This window comes from Lissotriton helveticus, chromosome 8, assembly GCF_964261635.1.
Source record: "Lissotriton helveticus chromosome 8, aLisHel1.1, whole genome shotgun sequence".
Taxonomy (NCBI): domain Eukaryota; kingdom Metazoa; phylum Chordata; class Amphibia; order Caudata; family Salamandridae; genus Lissotriton; species Lissotriton helveticus.
The window spans coordinates 330,079,916-330,104,138 of record NC_136069.1 but is presented as its reverse complement, the minus strand read 5'-3'; the positions used below and the strand labels follow the sequence as shown (position 1 = coordinate 330,104,138).

Genomic DNA, 24,223 nt, shown 5'->3' with positions numbered 1-24,223 from the left:
CACGACTCATCCTGGACATCCCCCGACACAGCCACATCTCCGGACACCTGAGAGACCTGCACTGGCTCCCCGTCAGCAAGAGAATCACGTTCCGTCTCCTCACCCACGCACACAAGGCCCTCCACGACTCTGGCCCCAGGTACCTCAACAACCGCCTGACCTTCTACACTCCCACCCGCCAACTACGATCGACCAGCCACGCCCTCGCCGCCGTTCCACGCATTTGAAGAGCCACCGTGGGAGGAAGATCCTTCTCCTACCTGGCAGCCAAGACTTAGAACTCCCTCCCCATCCACCTCCGTCTTACCCAAGACCACCTCTCCTTCAGGAAGCAACTCAAGACCTGGCTATTCGAGCTGTAGCGGACCCCCCGCCCCCAAGCGCATTGAGACCCTCCGGGTAAGTAGCGCGCTATACAAATTTCTTGATTGATTGATTATGTAATAATTAAAGCTTATCCTACCAGCTGTTCCCAGGGTATTGCTACTCTTCCTAATTGTAGTGATCGTATTCTGCAAGGAGCTTTCTATCTGTAAATGAAGACACTACATTACTGATTGTTCTGTAACTCCATTACTCTCTATACTCAATTAATCTGACTGTGAAATACCTGAAAGGCTTCCTGCAACTGCTGTGTATAGTTTCTTCTCAACGAACGATGTTATTCAAATTGCCACTATTATGCAGTCTCTTGGCCAAATTACATCCTTCTTAGCGCGCAAAAAGGTACAGGGAAGGCAAAGTGGGGAAAGGAAAGGAGAGGGAAAGCGCAACAGATGGGGTAGGAAATGTTAGCCAAACTCGCTGCTTAGAATTGGCAATGCTGCTTGTCTTACTGTCTTTATTCGGACTGCTGCTGCTCTGAGGTTCGTGTGCTGAAAAACGTCTCTTGCTCCGTGATTCCTCTCGAAGCTTCAAACAGCAGCGGGCTCCTCAGCTGCGCTTTCACCAGACCTACTTCTTGATGTCACCCCTCGAACGGGTGAATTCTGCTATGAACGGCTCTCTGCAGATTAACGAGCAGAGGAACCAACTCTGACTTACGGAGACTAATTCTTAACTATTTGGCACCGCCTACTCCCGTCAGGAAAGACAGACGCGGAGCAGAGGTGCTGGGATGCTTCTTCCTGAACAAACGTTGTTGAAGTGCGCAGTTGCTAAACCGCGCTCTTCCCACATCCACTAGACTGGGCTGATATTCTGGAGTAAACAGAATAACCACTGCGGCGGCCATCTTAGGGGGGAAACTTTTTACATAGACTGAAGGGAGCTTTTTACATATGCCAAGGATACCAAATATTAACCCGATTGGGTTTTGCAATTGTCTGTGACTTTGCCCGCAACTTGGGAGTACAGATGGAGGCAACTCGGAGGACCCTGACACCGACTCTGGAGTCAGGTCGTCAAATCGTCTCCGGAGGTCCCCTCCTCTCCACAGGGTTGTCAGCTTCTTGTCTCTTCTTCCCCGGAGACGGGATGCCGCGTCGTTGCTTTTTCACCGGCGTCTTCCAGGGAGGGCTCTTCACTATCCCTGTGACCACAGTCCCCGGACCCTCTTTTCCACAACTCGCTGTTAGTTGTTCATCATTCCCTGGATCTTCCATCTTTCAGGGGCTGGCTGTTTCTTCCTCCAGCTGGACTCGGGGATGGACGGCTTAGCTTACAGCCGAGGCCTACGGAGGAATTGCTCTCTCCTCTGCGATGCTCTATGGAGGCGAGTACTGCTTTTGTCTGGGCTATAATTAGTGAAGAAACAAGGGCCCCCTGGTAAGGATAAGAATCCTGGGTCAGGGAAAACATACAATGTGAGGGTAACTACCCAGGCTATTCATATAGCAAACACAGGCTATATATTCAACTGCAACATTCCCAAGATTAGAGAACTTAAACCATAACACAAACAATAAAAATGATATCAAAAATAGTGTATTTTAATAAAAACAGAGATAAATTTCCTTTACAATGTAGATGTACAAATATGATGAATTGTGGATAAAAAGTGATCTGTTCTATATTTAAGAGAACACAAATTAAAAAACATAAGACGGGCAATGATACATGTCCTGTCTATTGTTGCTGTGGCTGTTGTTTACGAGTCAACGCGTTTCGACACGTCGTGGTGTCTTCCTCAGGACAGTTAAAATCTCAGCCAAACTATCTATAAAGAACAAAATGATATTAGTTCTTATTGTTTTTCTACATTTTAAAACAGTGTTACAGTTTACAATTTCAATTTGTTCATTCATGATGGGTAAAAGCGAACCCTGAAACACATATCCATTTCATTACTATTGTTTGATTCACTTCATTTAACATGGGAACATCTTATGCAGTTTGTTTTTGTATTTAGATTCTTGCTCATTGCATTGCAAGGAGTACAAAAGATACATTTCTACTGGAGCTATCCTAAAGTGAACAGGCCTAGACAATCACAAATTTGATATTCCATATTTTGTCTTTAGTGTGTATTTGTTTTACTGATAATATTATTAACAATTCTGTTCAAGTCACATTCAATAAATCTAGTATCTTTTAACCTTCTGTCAAGAAAAAGAAATGAGAGACACCCAGAAAGAGAATTTCAATGGTGAGAAAAATAAAGATGGAAAAAAGAGAGAATTTGCAATTTTAGATCTTAAGCTTCGGGCATCTTTTTAGAAGGGATTCAAATATTGACTTTGGCGCTGTCAACAACTTATGACCTATCCTGTCGTCCTACACTGGTCTGATACTCTATTTCTTTTTTCAACAACACTATGATCTAGCTCAATTGGTGTACACTTCTTCATTTTCCCCAGAATATTAGTTTTCTATGTATTTACCTGAAAATAGACCTCTATTCAGATGGTACATCTATGAATTTCTTCAATTAAAAACAGAGTAAGTGAGGCACCGTTATTTTTCTTTCACATCAACTCGGCATGTGTCACCTGTAGAGAACAAAATTTCATTAATTCTCTATCGATTACCATTGCGTGATTGAGGGCGGCATCTAAATGCCTTCATTCTCTTTTTATCTCGAGTTGCCTACCTCAATTTTGGGGATCCACTGCTCCCATCTCACTTAGTCTGCATTTACAGTTCCTGTGGGTGTCTTCCAGAAAAGAAATACCTCTTGGCTGTAGATAAAACCATAGGTGCTAAAAGTTACAAGGCCCCACAAATCTCTTATTTAGATATACCTGGATGTACTTATGATGGTTTTTCTCTTACCTATTAAAACGGGGGATTTTTTCTCAAATGTGAAGCGCAACCCACCATATGGCAGTAACTGGTTGGGTTTGAAGACAGCTAGTGTGGTATCTTCAAAAAAAGGCTGTTACCCACATATAGTCGCAGCGTCAGTATCTGACTGTCAGGGAAAGATAAAAATGCGAAGCTTGTTTAATTATTGTTCCTTTACTCCTGTAACACATTTCTATCAAGGCCCCATATGGTAGGAGAGGCAACATAATGTCCTACCTTCGTTAGTCTCTTTAAATAAACATGCCGCCGTGCATGTATTCTTAGAAGGCTGCAGACCGCGCTGCAGTCAAACCAGTTTCACCGTCAGTATCAGACTGTCGGGGAAAGATAAAAATACGAAGCTTTTTTAATTGTAGTTCCTTTATTTCTGTAACATGTTTCTATCAAGGCCCCATATGCTAGGAGAAGCAACATTATGTCATACCTTCGTTGGTCTCCTTAAATAAACAAGCCGCCGTACATGTATTCCTAAAAGGCTGCAGACCGCGCTGCAGTCAAACCAGTTTCACCGTTTCTTTTCCTTTTTTTCGACCGCGGAGATCAGCAAAATGTGTTGCTGAGCGCTCGCTTCTAGCAGGTCTCTCGTTTGTTTGGTAGAGTACCTGGGAAATGCCTAGGGAGTCAACAAAATGATTCCATCAGTATAAATGATTTTCTAGAAGTTAGTTCGCTTGGCAAGTAGGAGCTGGGAACACCTATCCCTTCTAGGCTTACCTTTCTGGCGCTTTTTTTCTTCCTCACGAACTGGTCCAATCGGCCGGCGGCTCTTGACGGCAGAAAACAAAGGGATTCATACACTGAATCTTATTGGTATTTATACCAAACCTTCGTGACATCACTCTCCTAAAGCTCCTCCCCTATTTAAAGCTATGGTTCCTTTTTCACCTATGTTATTATGGTTGGAGAGGGGTAAAGCAAAAGAGTAGAGATTTCACCGGTGTAATCTTGCAGACTCACTTACCCTACCCAACCATCAGTTAGTATTTAATATATTCATGTTAAAATCTTTGGTGTCTTTATGCTACTGAAGTCTTTAGGAGTTTTAGATGGTCTATTAAGTCTTATATTCAGATGGAATTAACCATACATTAACATGTATTGCTTCATACGCTTACCTAGGGGTCTGTTCTTATATTTAATTATTCCATCATATTATAGCGTTTGCCCACGGACATTCTGAATTTAGGCCGCGTTCATATGTATTAAGGGTAAAAATCCAGTATAATTCTCGCTTTTTTCTTATCTTTTCCCCTCCTTTATCATTTGGCAACTGTATTTTTTCCAGAATTCGCCATTTTATTGCTTCCGGAGAATGTCCGTAGTCCAAAAAATGGCTCACTAGTGGTGCTGCAACTTTTTTTGTTTTTATTGCAGACCTGTGCTCGGTCAGCCTAGTTTTTATTGCTCTTCCTGTTTCGCCAACGTATCCTAGATGGCAAGGACATGTAATAAGATATACTACATTTTGTGTATTGCATGTCCATAAGTCTTTAGCTTTTATTTCAACCTCATTTAGGGTCATTGTCTCACCAAGATGTATATTCTTACATGACTTGCATGAGCCACAGCTTGATGTGCCTTTTATTGGGTTATTATTTGTAAAAGACCGTTGTACAAATGGTGGATTTTCCGGACTTTTACTAAATCTGGAACGGACAATTTGGTCCTTCAGGTTCTTATTGCGCTTGTGCGCATACATCGGTTTGGGCAATTTTTGTTGAGCATTATTCAAGTTCACTAGGTGCCAATTCGAATTAATAATTTGCCTAATGGTACCGTCTAAGGTGGAATGTTTAGTTATGCACACAAGATTCGGGGCGTTTTTTGTACGTTCCGAATTCAGGAGTGCATCTCTATCATAAAACCTAGCTCTCTTGTAAGCCTCTCTGACTAGGCGACGGGGGTAGCCTCTTTGGATAAACTTGATTTTCATAGTCTCTGATTGTGAATCGTAATCTTTTAGATCGGTGCAATTGCGCCGTACCCTAAGGAATTGGGAAAAAGGAATACTCTCTTTTTGACACTTTGGGTGAAAACTTTTGAAGTGCAACATTGTATTCCTCGCAGTTGGTTTTGTGTATAGGTCAACCTTTAGGGTGCCTTCATCATTCTTGATAAAAATATCAAGAAACTCTACCTTGTCCTTATTCGTGTGGGCAGTGAACCTCAAGTTTACATCTGCCTCATTCAGCCACAGGAGGAATTCCTCCAGAGTCTGTTCCCCATTGGTCCATACAAAGAAGATGTCATCTATGTATCGGTACCAATGGGAAACAGACTCGAAGAAAGGGGCCATTTCATTAAAAATGTTTTTTGTTTCAAAAGCTATCATGTATATATTAGCTATTGATGGAGCCATAGAGGCTCCCATGCTGACTCCCTTCGTTTGTAAGAACAGTTGCTCACCAAATTCAAAACAATTCTCTTTCAATACCAGAGTTAGACACTCCCTTATAAAGTTGCTACAGCAAGGTATCTGGTGTTCTTCAATAAACCATAGTGTTGTCTCTATGGCTCCAATTTGTGGTATGTTGCTGTACAATGACTCGATGTCAAGAGTCACTAAAATATCTCTCTGAGGATTAAAATGGAGATTCTCAACTTTTTTTATTATATCCCCAGTATCCTTAATATAGGAGGGTGATAATGAGATATATGGGCGCAATATGTTGTCCAAATATTTGGAGATGGCTTCCAAGGGAGTCCCTATAGTTGAGACTATTGGACGGTATGGGGGGTCTTCTTGGTTCTTGTGGACCTTTGGCAGTCCGTATATGCATGATACTTTCTTATCTGATTTATTTAAAAATTCAAATTCTTTTTTGTTTATAATTCCTGTGTCTAGGGCTTTAGTTGTTATTTTTGTGATGGTTTTCACTATCCTGGTTGTCGGGTTTAACTTGATCTTTTTATAGAATATTGGATCATTGAGCATCTCCAACATTTTACTCTCATATCTTGCAGTGTCAATTAGAACTATGCCCCCACCTTTATCGCTACTCTTAACAGTCAAAGTTTTATTATTTTTGAAACTTTTTATTGAATTCTGTTCGTCCTTTGTGATGTTATAGATTGGTTTAGGGACAAATTTTAAGGTTTGGTCTAATTTATTTAGCACCGCTTTTTCGAAGATCGCGATCTCTGGACCTACCTGCTCTAAAGTAGGTGTAAAAGTGGATGGTAGAGCCACTATATTGGGGGATATGTTGTCTAATGTTAGAGGGTCATTTTCCATAAAATATCTTTTTAATCTAATTTTTCGAAAGAAGGCATGAATATCTTGGTACAATTCGAAGATGTTAACTTGGGCATGGGGGACAAAGGATAATCCTTTCGATAGAATTGAGAGGTCAGAGGGAGCTAAATTACAGGAGGAAAGATTGAATATCGGGATTACATCCCGTTCCTCCAATATTGCTTGCTCCTTGTTTCCAGGTACTGTTGAGGTTCCTGGGCATATTGGTGGTTTTGATAATTCCCTCTTGTCGGATTCTGGAATCTTACTCTTCTCCGTCCCCCTCTCCCCCCTCTGTTCCCTAAAAAAGGGCGACGGTTGCCTCTTTGGTTATTTCTTGGGTTGAAAGATCTTTCATCATGGAACCCCATTCCCCCTTCCTCCTCTGATTCTGGATCTGAGGAGTCAGAGAAAGTATTGATTCTTTGTTGGGTTTCGTATCTGGGGGCTCCCTGTTGATAGTCTGATTTGAAGAAACTTTCTACAAGATACGGATAGGTCCGTTCTATGGTGTAAAACCTTTTGTCCTTAGCAAACTTTTCTTCCTTCCTTTTTCTAAGATAGTCTGAAAATGAGGCTATATCCTGTTTTATGGTGTCAAATTGTTTATTCGCATCTTCAACTGTTGTTGATTTTTTAAGTTTGTCTTCGAGTTCTTCTATCTCTTTTCTTATATCCATGGCTAGATCTTTTGCTGTAGATATTATCAGGATCATTAAGTCTCTGGAGCAGCGGGTAGCAATCATGCTCCATTTAGTGAGAAAAGTTTTAATGTCAACAAAGAGCCCAGGAATATTCCTGACTCTTAATCCTAACGGAATGATACCATGCTTGAGGTAATTAAGCATGAATTCCCCATGCGCTTCTATCCTTATAAGTTTCTTTTGTAAATCTATCAGCTTATTAGCGTCACTGTTGGTAAGAGAGGTGCTCGAGGAACCATTACCAAACGAGGCACTAGTGCCCACTAAGGTGGCAAAGTCCTCGTCCGAGAACCCAAAGGTCTGGAAATGGGCCATTATTTAAATGGAATGTTTACACAATAGTTTATAGATGAGGAATAACAGGATGAGGGAAATTTTTTTTTCAAAGAATGAAAATAAAGGACAGGCAAAGATACCACAAGGATGTATCAAAACAGGTAGAAGGAAAAGAGACCCCAGATAGTCTCCAGATTGTATCAAACTCAAAAAGTGACAAGCCCCACACGGATCAACCGTGGGTAAAATATTTGTGAAGAAACAAGGGCCCCCTGGTAAGGATAAGAATCCTGGGTCAGGGAAAACATACAATGTGAGGGTAACTACCCAGGCTATTCGTATAGCAAACACAGGCTATATATTCAACTGCAACATTCCCAAGATTAGAGAACTTAAACCATAACACAAACAATAAAAATGATATCAAAAATAGTGTATTTTAATAAAAACAGAGATAAATTTCCTTTACAATGTAGATGTACAAATATGATGAATTGTGGATAAAAAGTGATCTGTTCTATATTTAAGAGAACACAAATTAAAAAACATAAGACGGGCAATGATACATGTCCTGTCTATTGTTGCTGTGGCTGTTGTTTACGAGTCAACGCGTTTCAACACGTCGTGGTGTCTTCCTCAGGACAGTTAAAATCTCAGCCAAACTATCTATAAAGAACAAAATGATATTAGTTCTTATTGTTTTTCTACATTTTAAAACAGTGTTACAGTTTACAATTTCAATTTGTTCATTCATGATGGGTAAAAGCGAACCCTGAAACACATATCCATTTCATTACTATTGTTTGGTTCACTTCATTTAACATGGGAACATCTTATGCAGTTTGTTTTTGTATTTAGATTCTTGCTCATTGCATTGCAAGGAGTACAAAAGATACATTTCTACTGGAGCTATCCTAAAGTGAACAGGCCTAGACAATCACAAATTTGATATTCCATATTTTGTCTTTAGTGTGTATTTGTTTTACTGATAATATTATTAACAATTCTGTTCAAGTCACATTCAATAAATCTAGTATCTTTTAACCTTCTGTCAAGAAAAAGAAATGAGAGACGCCCAGAAAGAGAATTTCAATGGTGAGAAAAATAAAGATGGAAAAAAGAGAGAATTTGCAATTTTAGATCTTAAGCTTCGGGCATCTTTTTAGAAGGGATTCAAATATTGACTTTGGCGCTGTCAACAACTTATGACCTATCCTGTCGTCCTACACTGGTCTGATACTCTATTTCTTTTTTCAACAACACTATGATCTAGCTCAATTGGTGTACACTTCTTCATTTTCCCCAGAATATTAGTTTTCTATGTATTTACCTGAAAATAGACCTCTATTCAGATGGTACATCTATGAATTTCTTCAATTAAAAACAGAGTAAGTGAGGCACCGTTATTTTTCTTTCACATCAACTCGGCATGTGTCACCTGTAGAGAACACAATTTCATTAATTCTCTTATCGATTACCATTGCGTGATTGAGGGCGGCATCTAAATGCCTTCATTCTCTTTTTATCTCGAGTTGCCTACCTCAATTTTGGGGATCCACTGCTCCCATCTCACTTAGTCTGCATTTACAGTTCCTGTGGGTGTCTTCCAGAAAAGAAATACCTCTTGGCTGTAGATAAAACCATAGGTGCTAAAAGTTACAAGGCCCCACGAATCTCTTATTTAGATATACCTGGATGTACTTATGATGGTTTTTCTCTTACCTATTAAAACGGGGGATTTTTTCTCAAATGTGAAGCGCAACCCACCATATGGCAGTAACTGGTTGGGTTTGAAGACAGCTAGTGTGGTATCTTCAAAAAAAGGCTGTTACCCACATATAGTCGCAGCGTCAGTATCTGACTGTCAGGGAAAGATAAAAATGCGAAGCTTGTTTAATTATTGTTCCTTTACTCCTGTAACACATTTCTATCAAGGCCCCATATGGTAGGAGAGGCAACATAATGTCCTACCTTCGTTAGTCTCTTTAAATAAACATGCCGCCGTACATGTATTCTTAGAAGGCTGCAGACCGCGCTGCAGTCAAACCAGTTTCACCGTCAGTATCAGACTGTCGGGGAAAGATAAAAATACGAAGCTTTTTTAATTGTAGTTCCTTTATTTCTGTAACATGTTTCTATCAAGGCCCCATATGCTAGGAGAAGCAACATTGTCATACCTTCGTTGGTCTCCTTAAATAAACAAGCCGCCGTACATGTATTCCTAAAAGGCTGCAGACCGCGCTGCAGTCAAACCAGTTTCACCGTTTCTTTTCCTTTTTTTCGACCGCGGAGATCAGCAAAATGTGTTGTCTGGGCTATTTCCACTACTGCTGGCATTTTGCAAATGGACGACCCTGTCAACCCTTTCCCTACGGACCATTTGTTAGAGGTTCTCCACCAGGGCTCTGGTGGATGGGAGCTGCTTCTTCATTTCATAGCTTTGCTCCATAATTCCCTTCTGGGGGCGCCCTGCCACGGGTGATCCGGTGCCTCAGCCGCTCCTGCTCCGCACGACCCAGTCTGCCTTTCTTTTCACCCTTCTACCCAGGGCCCTCTTCTGCAGACTGCGTTTCCTTCCTTACCTTTGGTGTTGTTTCCTCCGTCACGGGAGGCCCGGTGGTTGGATTCATGGGGGCGTAACATCTTTGCTTCCTCCAGTGCGGCTTTGCGAGCGCTCAACGCGCTTTGTGTATTGGCCAGGGCTACCTCCACCTTGTGGGATTCAGTGGAGTCTCTTCTGTCTCGCGCCTCTCATGAAGGTGTTCGCGCTGATCCGCGGCACCATATGTTGGATGGCCGGGAGTTGGCCTTGTTTATTATTAGGCCTTGGATGTATCTGATGCTCTCGGCGGCGCTATGGCGAGTTCTATGGCTCTCCGCCTCCATGCTTGGCTGCTGGATGGCTCTTTTCCAGAGAATATTAGGGAGCGTCTGGTTGACTTGCCCTTTGATGGGGTTGTTTTGTTTAACACCCACGCGGACTCTGCCATTCAGCGGCTCCTTGCGGGGATCTGTCCTCCTCCCCCTCCGTTGGCTTGGCTTGTCGGTCCTCAGGTGCTTTATGGGAAGCGTTATCCCATCCTTTTTCTGGGGTCTAGTGTTTCTGTTGGCCCGTCGGGGTCCTTAGGTTGGCCCCTCTGTACTGTTGGCTGCTGGTAGAGCCCATTGGTTTTTTGTAGTTTTTGGCGGTTGGTAAACCGTATAGGTCCTCAGGGTTGGGCCTTCTGTGTATTTTTTGGCTCAGTGGTAAAGCTGTCTGTGGTACTAACCGCAGGTACTCTGTGTTCTTGTCCTCTGCTGCTGGGTTTTTTCCCTAAGAGGTGTACCCATGCTTTCTTTGGGATGTGTCATACCCTAAGTGGAGTACTTGTAGCTATTTTATAGCTCTGTCCTAAGCTGGGAGGGTGTGGGCAACCCTTTTGGGTTCCTTGCCTTTCCTGGCATCACTGTATACCACTGGTGCGGTCTCTTTTGTCTTTGCCTTGGCACAGCTTGCGAAGCTCCGGGTTCTGTCATTATCAGTATCTGCTACGTCACTAGACCGGCTTTGGCATGCCGTCTACAGCGTCGCGTTGTGATGTTTTCCGCCTCCTTGTCCTTGTGTTCCAGGGGGGCTCGGTTGTCATAGCATTTTCCTGTGTTCTGGTTGCCATCTTAGGTCCGTCCTACGTATTTCTCCTCTTTCTCTTCTGGCTGTTCCCACTTCTTTTCGTGGGTCGGTTTGTGTCTCTAGAACGGTCCTCCCTTGAAGGTTGTTCTGGATTTCCTTGGCTTCTACCTTCGTCTTGCGCTTGGCTTGTTCTGGGCGCACTGCTTCATGGTATTTGCCAGCTGTCAACTGCGCACGCCTGCTCATTAAGGTCCACCGCCGTGGGCCTTGGCTTGTGCCCTTGTGCTCCTGCCTCTTCTTTTGCTGGAGCTTTGCGTGACTGTTTTCTTCTCACGCCTACGCTTCTTGGTTGTGCAGCTGCTCCTGCCTTGTCCACTGACTCAAGGCTGATGCCTGCCTAGCTTCCCCTTCGCTGCATGTGTGTTCTCCTGCGGCGGGCTCTGCCTCCGTTTCTACCTCTTCTCCTTGGAGTTTGGGATGGTTCTTTCTTCCTTGGTACTCCTCTGGCGCTGTCTGTCCCTCCGGGGTTTTCGGGCAGATGTCCCTTGTACCTTGGATGGGCTTGGGGTATCCTGGCCTTCCCTTCTCCTTGCTTACTTCTGCGTGGTGGGCCGCCCTTCTTGTCCCCATGACACATCCCCTGCTGGGGCCCTGTGTTTCTTCCTAACTGGGGAGGTTCTCTCGCAGGCCCTCCTTCCCTCTGGGTATGGCTAGGTTATCTAGTCTACGTTAAGGAATCTGCGGCTAGTAGTCTCTATCAGATGTACAAGTTACTTACCTTGGGCAACGATGTATCTGGTAGAGCTGATTCTAGCCGCAGATTCCTTCATGGCCCGCCCTTCCTCCCTGTTCTGCAAGGACCTTCAGTTTGGCCTTCTGCACTCGCCTCCCTGCGGGTGGCTTGTCATCTGCGAGTGTCCTCTTTATCCCTCCCTAACGGGATGCTTCGAACTGTTTAATTGTTCCTCCCCTTTCTTGCGGTTAAGAGGTCTGTTGGTTCATGTGTGCTTCTGCATCCCTACACCCTGGTTTTTTCTGTTGTGGAGGCCTGCTTTTACTCTTCTTCCCTTTAATTACTTGGGGTTTCTGATTCCTCTGCAGTCCTCTGAGTTTGGGTCTTTTGGCTGTATCTCAGCCTTTAGTTCCTTCCAGGGGATACGACCTCCTTGATGGTGTTGTCTTGGGGTACAGTGCCTTTACTAATCTGTTCCGGGCTGGTTGCCCTTCACTGTTATGGATTGTGATTGCAGACTCTCTATCATCTGCTATGACGTTTTTCACATGTAAGGCTGTTGCCTTAGCTTTGCGAGGTTGTTCCTCAGAGCGGAGCTCTGCTCTTTCGCTGCTATGGCTTTCTGTGCCTTAGTGCCTGACACTTTTCAAACTGGTGCTGTTCCTCACCTTTCGTTTTTCTGTTTTCACTGCTTTTTTGCACACTGTTACCATACTCTCCACAGTTTTGTTTGTGATGGCTCCGTGTTGTGGCGCAGAAGAGTTCTCCGGCATGTTACCTAGTGCCAGTCCTAGAAGCACTCTTTGTAACTTCAGTACTGAGAGTTTTGAGGTGTTTAGCTCTTCTGGCTGAGAAAATGTGTCTGTGAATTCGGCAAATCCAAGTCACTGGTGTGTTACATTAAATGCTGTTAGAAGCTGGCAAAATAGTACGCCTGTTTGATCCCAGAATGTCGTTAGTCAAATGCAAGTCAGTGGTATGCTGTTATGTTCTCTCTTGTGCCATTCATTCCTGTATGCATTTTTAAATCTGGGAAGAAGACCCAGCAAGGTCAGACTACCTTAAGTACCTTTTTTATGGAACCTGCACCTTTGCAAGCCTCTTCTACTTCACACAGTTCTGCAATCATGTGAACTTGGAAAACACTCCATTGTGGAAAAGAAAAGCTTTTTACCTAGACCACTAGTTATCCTGTACAGGTATACTAGTAGTAATAATATAATTATCTATGGAATACATACAACAAACATAGCTGTTTCTGTGTGTTTAAACCCAACTCAATCACTCCCATTTTGTTGATGTTGTCGTGATAAAAAGTGTTACGCAAACAAATGATGGACGGAATGCTGAATGAATCGTGCATGCACCCCCAGTCAAGAGATCTGGGTAAAATCCATTGTTCTTTTGCTCACCATGCCACCACAGTTAAGATCCAGCCATATGCAAATCAGTCTTGACCCTGTTCCTCATGTGAACAGTCCAGACTGAACTGCCAAGCCAGGTCCTGCTTGGACCGTAAACAAGAATCCTGGGACTGGTTTCGGGGTATTACCCCTCTACAGCCCGGCTAGCTTTAATCCAGTGGCACAGTGAGCATGGGACCCACATCTGGGCATACCCATCCAACTTAGGGCTAAAAGTGTTACGCAAACAAATGATGGATGGAATGCTGAACAAATCATACATTCAACCCCTGTCAAGAGATATGGGTTGAATCCATCTTTCTTATGCTCATCATGCCACCCCAGTTTATACCCAGCCATATGCAAATCATTCTTGACCCTGTTCCTCATGGAACAGTTCAGCCCGAACTGCCAAGCCATGTCCTCCCTGGACCGGAAACAAGCATCCTAGGACCGGTTTCGGGGTATTACCACTCATCAGCCAGGCTAGCTTGAATCCAGTGGCACAGTGAGCAAGGGACACACGTCTGGGCATACCCATCCCACTTAGGGCAAAAAGTGTTACGCAAACCGGAAACGAGCATCCTGGGACCGGTGATGAAAAGGGCACCAAATTTACTTTCACCCCCACATCTCCGCCCACTGATGTCAAAAGGGACTAACTTGTTATTGGTGCATGTTGGTACAGGTTTAGATTACGGGTGATGCTAAGGCAATCAACGCTAATGGAATCCCATTGCCATCATTATGTACATTATGTCTTATTTTATGTACTTCGTCATGTGAAACTCTTTTGAGTCTGAGCTTGATCTATAGCTCCCGTGTTACATTAGCATGTTTAATTTTTGTTGATGCAGTAACAAGTTGGTTTCTTAGTTGACTAAAATGTTATCAGTTGTGATGAAATACTTAACTTTTAGTGTTGTTTTTTTCCGTATTTTTGTCTTTACTCAGGTTAAAGGAGAAGTCTTTTTCCTTGTGGCCATTTCTTATAAGCAACCAGGAAAAGTATTTGAATCCTCTTTACAACTCCAATTATTCTCAAAGTCTTACAGTTTTGGAGCCCATCACAGTACCATTTAACTTTAAGTAAGTTGTTTCTCATATATTCTAACTGCTTGCACTTTAAAATGTTGTATATAAAGCAGTAAACATCCTTCTCTTTGCTACAGGTTTTGGAGAAATATGTTCCATCAGTTTGACAGTTCCATGCACCCAAGGCAGTCTGTTTCAGACCGTGTTCTCAAATTAAGTGAAGAAAACAAAAAACTGGGACAAAATATTGGTGCATTGAAAGCAGTAAGTTGCATGCATATAACATATTGGATGATCTGTGGTCATGACAGAAGTATGCATCGACCAGCTACCACATGGACCACCGTGAGTGGTTAAAGCAGTGATGTTGGTCACCATAACTGTTTATAGTTTCATAGTGGACTTGGGTCAGCGGACTCGATAATTCTCGCTTCGGTGCTTACTCTAATCAGGGGTTCCACTCGGCAACTCTGGGCATTAGCTTGCCTAAGCTCCACATCGGCCCCATCAATTCCGGGGATGCCTGGCTCCACCTTGGGGACTCCCAGCAGGGACCATCCCACAGGGAAATCCAGGACTGGTTCCCCAGAGTTATACAGCGCCAGGAAACCTACGGACGGGTAGCAGTGCGCTTTACAAGCTCAAATACATACATAGTCCATCACACTTGGGCTATTCTAGTTCTCCCTAATCGTTGTCTACAAATGATCCTCTTACACACAGATGTAGGGGAAAATACCTTAATTTCACTTAACTGACGGGATTCCACTAACACTTCTCTCCAGCATTTCTCCCAGATACAGAATATTGGCATTTCTTGATTTCAGTCCCCACCTTTGTCTAATCTTACCATAGTTGTAATTCGTATTATAAAATGAGTATAACCTGAGCATCACCTTTACATCCAAGAAAATCAGATTGGCCTAGTCTATGAAAATCAGAACACTCCAGACAGAAACAGTTCTGTATCCTGCTTCCCACAGTTCCACTTGATTCCATCTTTACCCAGTGAGGAAAACCTTTCCTCTTGGCAAAATGACTTTGTCCCCTCAACAAAAGTTAAAATGTTCAATTGTTGTTCAACAAATATTTTTATGTTGGTCTCTGGCTTCCTAAAAACGAGGACAGGCCCTGGGAGTGCTGTGAAAAAGCCATGCATCGAAGAGACTAGACCACAAGTACAAATATGTTTTCCTCCAAGCAAAAGAAATATTTCTAGTCCGGAATTGTTGTTTTGGCTAAATTCGTCAATCGAACTACTAAGAAATTACCTAGAATTGATGGCGGCTCGTTTGACCACCCAGATCCCATTTTTCTCTGCACCATCATTTCAGCTGCTCTGCAACAGAATGAACATGCTTTAAGGTAGCATTGGCACAGTTGATCCTCTCCTTCCTATCTCCAGCTGTCTCAGAGGGCTACATCAATAAGGCAAGCAGCTTAAACCATCTGCTGCTCTTTCTGATATTGTAACCTGCACCATTAAACATAGTTTTCCTGCTTTATACAGCCATTACAAAGCTTGTAAATGCCTCACATCTGTCTGCCAATGTTCTTGCTAATTGCATGCAAGAAACCTAATGATGTCCCAGAGATTTTGTCTCTCAACCTTTCTCTGGCTTCAAATCTCTGGTTAAAGTCCTTGACACTATCATAACAATTGGACTCCTAACACATTTGTAAACACCATATTTAGTGACTTACTGTCTGGCTTTCTCCCACCTGGAGAGGCTGAAACCATCATCATTACCGTCAGAAAATAACTGCCTAATTCTTAACCAATATCTCTGTCATTCAGTACAGAGGACCCCTAAAGCCCTCATTGCTTGCCATAAATAACTTTGTTCTAGAGGTGTGACAGCCTTGTCATGATCCAGCGCCTTTCTTTCCCATCAAACCAGTTGGTTCAGATTAGGCTCCTGCCAAAAGCACCAATGATCAGCCTTATGCCCTTTACTATTCATTGCTTTCCACACATCTTGGACAGAACCCACATTAGTTATTTCATGCATACTGATGACACATTGCTACATAACTGCCTCTTGCCTCCCCAACAATAGATGTGGCAACATCTGAGTGCTTCTAGATTGTTTTGAGCGTTGATTCTGGGAGGTGGCATACACAACCTGCTGCAGCTCAATAAGGGCTGCACAGTGATCATTTTCCTCAACCCACTCCTCCATTCTCTTCTGCGCACTCCATTTTGTATGCAGTGTAATCAGGATATCCCCTTTTGATGATCTGGCCATAAACAACATAGCCAAAGCTGATTTTTTTTCATTTTTACAGTCTTCATGGAAATGTGCATTTACATCAGTGATGCAGTGGTCTACTTCTTGCAGTTGCTGTCTACCACACACATTTTTGTAAAATCCCTTTATTAAAGATCTCTTCCTGTTTAAGCCTATTTTAGAAAAAATACAAATATTAAATATAGAAGCAGCAATAAAATTAAAACCACAAAAACATAGTATGAAATTTGGCATCTACAGAATGAACTGAAACAGGTCATAAGAAATATTTAAACGGCAAATGTGTATGGCAGATAATCGTTTATGTTAAAAATATTTATAGAGTGCACATACACCATAGGGTTTTTTGGCCCTAGAAATGGGTAGCCTGCTGCTCGTTGGATTATTTATATGCCTGGCAGAACAACCACGTTTTTAAGAGTCTCCTGAATTGAGGGTAAGTTGTAAAAAATCTGATGTTAGACGAGAGAGAATTCCAGCAAAGAGGGGCCAGGACTGCAAATCTAGATCCACCTAATCTCTTCCGTCTGAAGGTAGGAATAGCCAGGAGGTTCAGATGGGATGACATCAGGTTCCTGGTGGGGGCATACCTCTGGTTGAGGGTAGAAACAATTTCCAGCCATGTGCCGTGGAAGGATTTAAATAAGAGGCATCCAATCTTAAATGCACAGTGTTGTGTTACTGGGAGCCAATGTAGCTTCCTCATTAGAGGAGTGGCGCAGTGCCATCTCGTCTGATGATAAATCTGTCTTGCTGCCTGATTTTGCACCAACTGCAATCTTTTTGTTAAATACACCAGGAGGACAAAGTAGAGTGAAGTAGCATAATCAATATGAGAGATGGCCAAAGATAGAACGACCTGGATAAGGGCTTCCATGGTAAAGAATCTACTAATTTTCCTGATCTTCTGAAGCTGGAAAAAGCAGGTCCTGTCCTGGGACTTCAAAGAAAGGTCGCTATTGATTGTGACACCAAGGCTCTTGGCTGAAGAAGATGGTAATAGTGGCATTCCCAACTTTTTCAGGCCAGAAATACAAGTCCCAAGGATTTCGAGAGACACCGACTAAGATCAGTTCTGTTTTGTCTGGGTGTAATTTTAAGTGATTACTATTTATCCAGTTTCATATATGTAACATAGCTGTCTGGAAAGTCACGATGGAGTCAGAGGTGTTGTCGATGGTGATTATCAATTTCAAGTCGTATCTGCAATATTGAAAATGCACACATTTCTTTCACCTAGAGACTGAATTAGTGGAAGAAGGTACAAATTGTACAAGTGCGGGGACAAGGAAGATCCCTGCGGCATGCCGCAGGTCAATTTAACTCAGGGAGCCATGAATTGGGAAAGGCAAACTGATTGGGAGCGACCATCCAAAAAGGACCTAAGCCATTTGAGGGCAGATCCCTGAATCCCTGCGTCCCTGACACGGTTCACCTGAATTTCATGGTTCACCGTGTCGAAAGCCGCAGATAGATCACGGAGCACTAGAGCCGGAGTAGTGCCCTTGTCTGCCTCTTTCCTCATCACAACTAGTACATCAGGATTACTGCCTCAGTTGAGTGAGAGGGGCGAAAGCCCGCTTGGTGAAAGTCAAGGAATTGGGACTTTTTCGATAAAAGGGCAGAGACAATTGGCGATGTGGGCTTTGAACACCTTGCCGAAAAGGGGAGCAGTGAGATGGGGGCGATAGTTCGTAAGGACCAAAGGGTCTGCAGCTGTTTTTTTGATAAGTGGAACTATTACTGCTTCTTTAAAGGCTCTGTAAATAGAGCCTTGAATTAGTGAATCATTCAGTAGACGGGGGCAGAATCAGGGCATGCATAGAAGACTTCCCTCAAAATATTAGTGGGGCAGCTGTCGGCAGGATCTCCAGATTGGACTTTGGTCAGCAGGTCTAGGAAGACTTTGCTGCTAATAAGGGGAACTGGTGCAGAGAATGAGGGTTCCTGGGGACCGCTGGCTGGGCATCCGCGGACATATTGACAGGTATGCTGGCTTTAATAGTAATGATTTTATCGATAAAAAAGGTGTTAAAAGAATTACATAATGACTGAGTAAGGGCTAATTTTACTGTAACTCTATCCGGTTTGGATAACTTAGTAACAATTGCAAACATGTCTTCGGATTTATTTGTAGAGTTCAGGATCTTGTTAAAGTAAGCGAACTTAATTTGTAAGATGGATTTTTTTATTGTTTAAGTTGAGCTTGATAAGTATCTTATTTTAATCTGGAGATCAGTTCAGTCTCCAGATACGTTCAGTGTGGTGCAGGACTAATTTGTGAAGTTTTAAGTCTTCTGAGAACCATCTCGGAGCATCATGGCACCCGGCTGTTTTGACTTTACTGAGAGGGGCATGGATATTGCTAGCGGCTGCTAGCCATGTTTTTATATTTTCTATGCTTTGTTAATAGAAAACTGATTTGTGGGTAGAGTAGTTGCCAACGAGTTACAGGATGAAGGGTGATGCCCTGAGACCGGTCCCAGGATGCTTGTTTCTGGTCCAGGGAGGACCTGGCTCGGCAGTTCGGGCTGGACTGTTCCCTCAGGACCAGGGTCAAGACTTATTTGCATATGGCTGGGTCCAAACTGGGGTGGGGTGGTGAGCAAAAGAATGATGGATTTAACCCAGAGCCTTGTGACTGGGGGTGAATGTTTGCATTGTCCAGCATTCGTCCATCAATTGTGTCTTTTGCATACTACGAGTTACAGGAGGCATTGATGTTGGTACGATTCCAGTTCTTTGCCAATAGACCTCCCTTAGCTGGGGGTTTAGATGTAATCCTATTAAGGAAAAACTTTATTACGAAATGATCGGATCAGGTGCATTGGGACACTGTCAAGGTGGACACTGTAAGATTTGAGGTCCAGATTTGATCACGGTTATGTCCTTTTAAGTGAGTGGGAGATGTCACATGTTGGACGCAGTTTAGCCTGTTAAGTAGATCGGTCAGTTCTGATGAGCATGGACCACGCTTCTTATTGTTGGCCCAATAATTGAAGTCGCCAATCAATCATATTTTAGCATGGTACATTACTAGGTGGATTATTTGTTCCCCCAGTAATTAGGGGAAGAGAGGCACATTATGAGAGGGCCTATACAACAGCAAGCAGATCAGGGGGTTAGAGAGGAGTCGAGTTTGATAACTAAGCTTTCCACAGAGGTGATTTCTAGCACGGTAAGGGCAGTGAACTTCAACTCTTTATGATGCACTGTTTCAAATTCATTTTATACCAACATTAAATTGTAAGGTATATTTTTTATATTAAAGATCAATCTCAAATGCAACTTTAGGCCCTCTAGACATAAAGTTTAAGACATATTGATTACAGATTCTAGTCCTCTTGCAGCAACATCTACTTACATGAATTCAGATTTGTATCTGTTAACTCTCTCAGAGCAGTATCAAGGATCTTTATTATAAAGGCCAATATCCTGGTATTGTTGCCTTTGCCCAGAAACCCCTGAGCACTAATTGCTTTACAAATGTTTTTAGTCTTCAGTGTATCCCTCAAGTATATCTTCCATGTATCAGTCAGACAGGGACTAATATAGAGACTATGCTTCAGCAGCCTAATACTTGGTTAAACAAATAGGCAGTAAGATTTCAAAGTGTAACTTTATATTATGCAGTGGCATGAGGAGGGCTTCAGTAAGTGGCTGGCCTAAAGTACAATGATTCACAAGGTGTTTTTATGCCTTTGATACATTTTGTATAAATACCACTGCCAATCGGACACCACCCGACCGTGGGACTTTCCACATATGTATCCAAATATTAATCAACAACACATGTTACTATATTTGGATATTGACTGCTTAAATGTTCTGAAATAGAAGCAAAGAGGCAGTTGACACATACGCTAAGTAGTCTCATGATTTCCTTTGTATCTCAAGGCCCTGCAGTCACTTCAAGCTCAGCACAGGTCATCAGACTTTTTGCAAGTTCCTTATTAAGTGTCACAGAACGGAACCTGAAATAAAATTACTTCCACAATGCAGTAAAAACTCCTTTTCGATTGTACCTAGTTTGCTTTGTTAGACCTTGCTTAGACAGCCATGGGAATTTAGCCAAAATAGTTATCAGTCTTAAGTGGAATCATATAAAGGTATCTTACAAACAACAAGATATACGTTCCAAAATATGTCTGTAGTGGGTCTTTGGTTGTAAGTACCTACTGACTCAACAGGAGATAGAGCTTAGATTAAGTCTTCTCAGACCAGATACTATAATTTGTACTTTCTGACGAAAATTATGAGATTAGGACCCCAGTTTAAGATATACATATGGACCAGTGGCGGTTCCTCCGCTAAGGAGCATTGCCCCACTGCTCGTTGAACAGTGGAAAATAAAAATAAGATTATAATAACAAGAAGTTATCATTTTATTTTTCTTTGCAACTCTGGTCCGGCGGGCGGGGCTGGGCTTCCCGCCATCAGAGGGAGCAGGAGTGGTTTGCACTCCCTCCCTAAGTGCCCATGACTGCTTGGCCGGTCCCTCTGGGGCCAGCCAAACAGTCATGCACACTTGGCATGTTCTCCACTGGGCTGTCATGCACAGCCCATTGGAGAACATGCCCAGCCTCCATGGTAATACCTGAGCGGCCAAACAGGCCGCTCTGACCAATCACGACGCTGCTCATGCAGCGTCGTGATTGGCTGGGAGAGTCCAGGAGCCTGGGTTGCTTCCGGCGCAGCAAAAAAGAAGACAGAAGAGACATGCGGTAAAGAAGAAGGTACCTTTTTTTTAAAAATCTTTTTCATTTGAATAGGCAATTATATCACCTAAGCAGGTCCGTGGAGGACAGGCCGCAAAAGCTATGATATCACTGTACATGAATGTGGCCTAAAACCTTTTAGTTACAGTGGCAAAGATGCTTTATCATTAATCCATACCACCAGGTGCTTTAATAATAGTATACCAAATAATTTTTCCTTGCTATCCAGGAATGCTTTCATTTGACAGGTTTGGTTTTAAGCTATATCTGTAGGTAGTCTCTATCCACAGTGAGGGTGTTTCCCCAATAGCTACGATAATGTGGTTGAGAGGATGCATTTAGTGTGGCAAACATTCTTCATTTAATTTCCATTGGTGTATGGGGTCCGGGATCTCTTAAACGATCTATTTACTGTATTTTTTCCTTCATGGCAATGCTCTTGCTTACATAGTGTCTAATGTGGTTTGAGTTGTTACTATGAAGCACCATGATATACTCACCCATTATTTGTGTTTGTGCCATCAGGATACATTTTAGTACCTTTCATACCACAAGAAGTGAATGACCAGAAATCTCTCTCTCCGATTTAATAGTGGCAATCATTTCTTCCCACACCTTCTCTGTACACTCTAAGTTGGCCCTGGCCATGCATCATTTATGGTCCTTCCTTATTGTTGATAGACTGATTCCCAAACTCTGTTATTGCATGTCGAAGCCTGCACGGTTGCATGTCGAAGCCTGCACATTCACTATTGAACCATCTAATTTGAGAATACGATATTGTATGAGCGCCATTTAGCACTTTTTCATTTAAATATTTACATAGCTAGTGTGATAGATCGGTCCACATTAATCAGTGATTGACTTCATCCTGTAGTTTGTATACCAATAAGGCCCTTTCCAAAGTTAATACTACATTATATATACATATATGTATATATGTATGTATATATATATATATATATATATATATATATATATATACACACACACACACATATATATACACACACACACAGTACAATTACTATGCATAATGGTCATTTAGAAGGTCTACTTCTATATGAAAATCCTCAATTACTGGAGTTTGTTAAAGTACTCTATTTTGCCCAAACTTAGAATAGTGTGTAAAGTAATCTTGGTAATTACTGATGCTTCTCTAATTATACGTCTTGGGTTGCTAAATGGGAAAGGTGGCTTTAAAAGGTAAATCTGTCTTTCAGAATAGTAGTATTAACACCATGTGCTCTTTGTATGTAATGTAATGTAAGGAAATGTAAGTGAATTTTGTATAGCGCTAAACTGTCACCCAAAGGGTATCCTGGCGCTTAGATTGTCCGAACAGCAGGGGCGAAGAAGAAACAAACAAGGGGAAAAGCGGAACAGAGTCTAGGCTCTCGGAAACAGAGTGGTTTTCAGCCTCTTCCTAAAACTGGATAGAGTATTAAGTTGCCTAAGCTCTAAAGGAAGAGCATTCCACAATCTGGAGGCAGTAAAAGTAAAGGATCGCCCGTCCATATGTGCTCTCTTAATTTTAGGAACCCTGATCAAGCGTGCTGTAGAAGAGCGAAGTGCTCGAGTAGGCACATACCAGGTGAATTCTTTCTGGAGCATTCTGGGTCCAGTCCCATGGACAGCCCTGTGAACAATACAGAGAGCCTTAAATTGTATCCGCTGTACAACCGGCAACCAATGAAGGTCCCTAAGGGCCATGGAAGAAGACGCTCTCCATGGCCGATTCAGTGCAAGTTTTGCAGCCATAGTTTGTATTCTCTGCAGTTTCCTAAGTAAGGATGCCGGAGCATCCAGGAGCAGAGCATTGCAATAGTCGATTCTACTCAAGACTATGCACTGCACCACCAGAGCTCTAGCGTCAGAAGGCAGAAACGGTAGAATCTTACGCAAGGCTCGTAAGAGGGACATACAGGTGCCAACCGTTTTATTCACCTGGGAGTCCAATTGGAGATTGCTATCCATCAGTACTCTAAGGTTACATACTATGTTAGCGGTTACCAAAGACGTATTGGAGGAGGCAGGTCAGAAATTTGTGGGAAGGGGGCTTTGAATACTACCTGCCGAACAACATAAAACCTCAGTTTTACTTTCGTTAAACTGTAGGCAGTTCCATTTCAACCAAGCTCCCACTTGATGTAAACAATTATGGAGCTTTTCCCTGGACACTGCATTATTGCCCTCAAGAGTGAAGACATGTTGAGTGTCATCAGCATAATTAATAACACTGATTCCAAAAGTTCTTATTAGGGAGATGAGGGGGCGAAGATAAAGATTGAACAGAATGGGGCTGATGGCCGAGCCTTGAGGAAGCCCTCGTTTAACCTCTCTATATTGAGAAAGAAAAGGGGACAGTCACTGCCTGCTGCCTTTTGAAGAGGTACAAAGCTATCCAATCACAGGCCCTACCCACCTCCCCTCCTTCTGCTAATCAGAATATGATGGTCGACCGTATCAAATGCGGCCGACATGTCCAGCAGTACCAAAAAAACTGTCTGACCACTGTTGGCCCGCACTTGTAGGTCTTTCTGGTGTTGTGGCCACTCAAACACAAACTAGCTTCACTAACAACAGGCTGCAAACTACAGTCAAACTTGTACCTCAGAAAACATTCAACTGTTCAATTTTCTAAATGTGAAGTCCTATATTACCTTAATCCTCAACTCTTCCATCTGTCTTGTATGCACACTTTCTGCTAAATGTATTGTAGATTTTGAACTTTTCGTACAAGGTGAAGGGCTTGTACAGGTTATTGGCTGCCACTCTCTGTATTATCATTGGGCAGGATTCAGGTTTATTATCTTTCACTAAAGTACCAACACTCAGTAAGCTACTATCATTTGCTGAGTACCAGTGACTGAAAGATGGGTTGATTCCTTTTGTTGTGATTTTTTTAAGTGCAAAATCTCACCATCTTTTGAGTCTGTTGTGTTTTAAACTAGCTAGAGATTTTAGAATCAAAAGACGGTACTATTATTGAAGACATTGTGATTTACTTT

At 42.5% G+C, this 24,223-nt stretch overlaps 1 protein-coding gene across 3 annotated transcripts in view; it reads left to right on the top strand.

The window, feature by feature from the left end:
* MTMR6 (myotubularin related protein 6) overlaps nucleotides 1-24,223 on the top strand; it is a 544,203-nt gene that overhangs the window by 455,580 nt on the left and 64,400 nt on the right. For all 3 annotated transcript variants that reach the window (XM_078657106.1, XM_078657107.1, XM_078657108.1), the window contains 2 exons: nucleotides 14,162-14,296; nucleotides 14,380-14,506. In XM_078657106.1, the coding sequence (XP_078513232.1) occupies nucleotides 14,162-14,296; nucleotides 14,380-14,506 (262 nt within the window). The remainder of the gene's footprint in view (nucleotides 1-14,161; nucleotides 14,297-14,379; nucleotides 14,507-24,223) is intronic.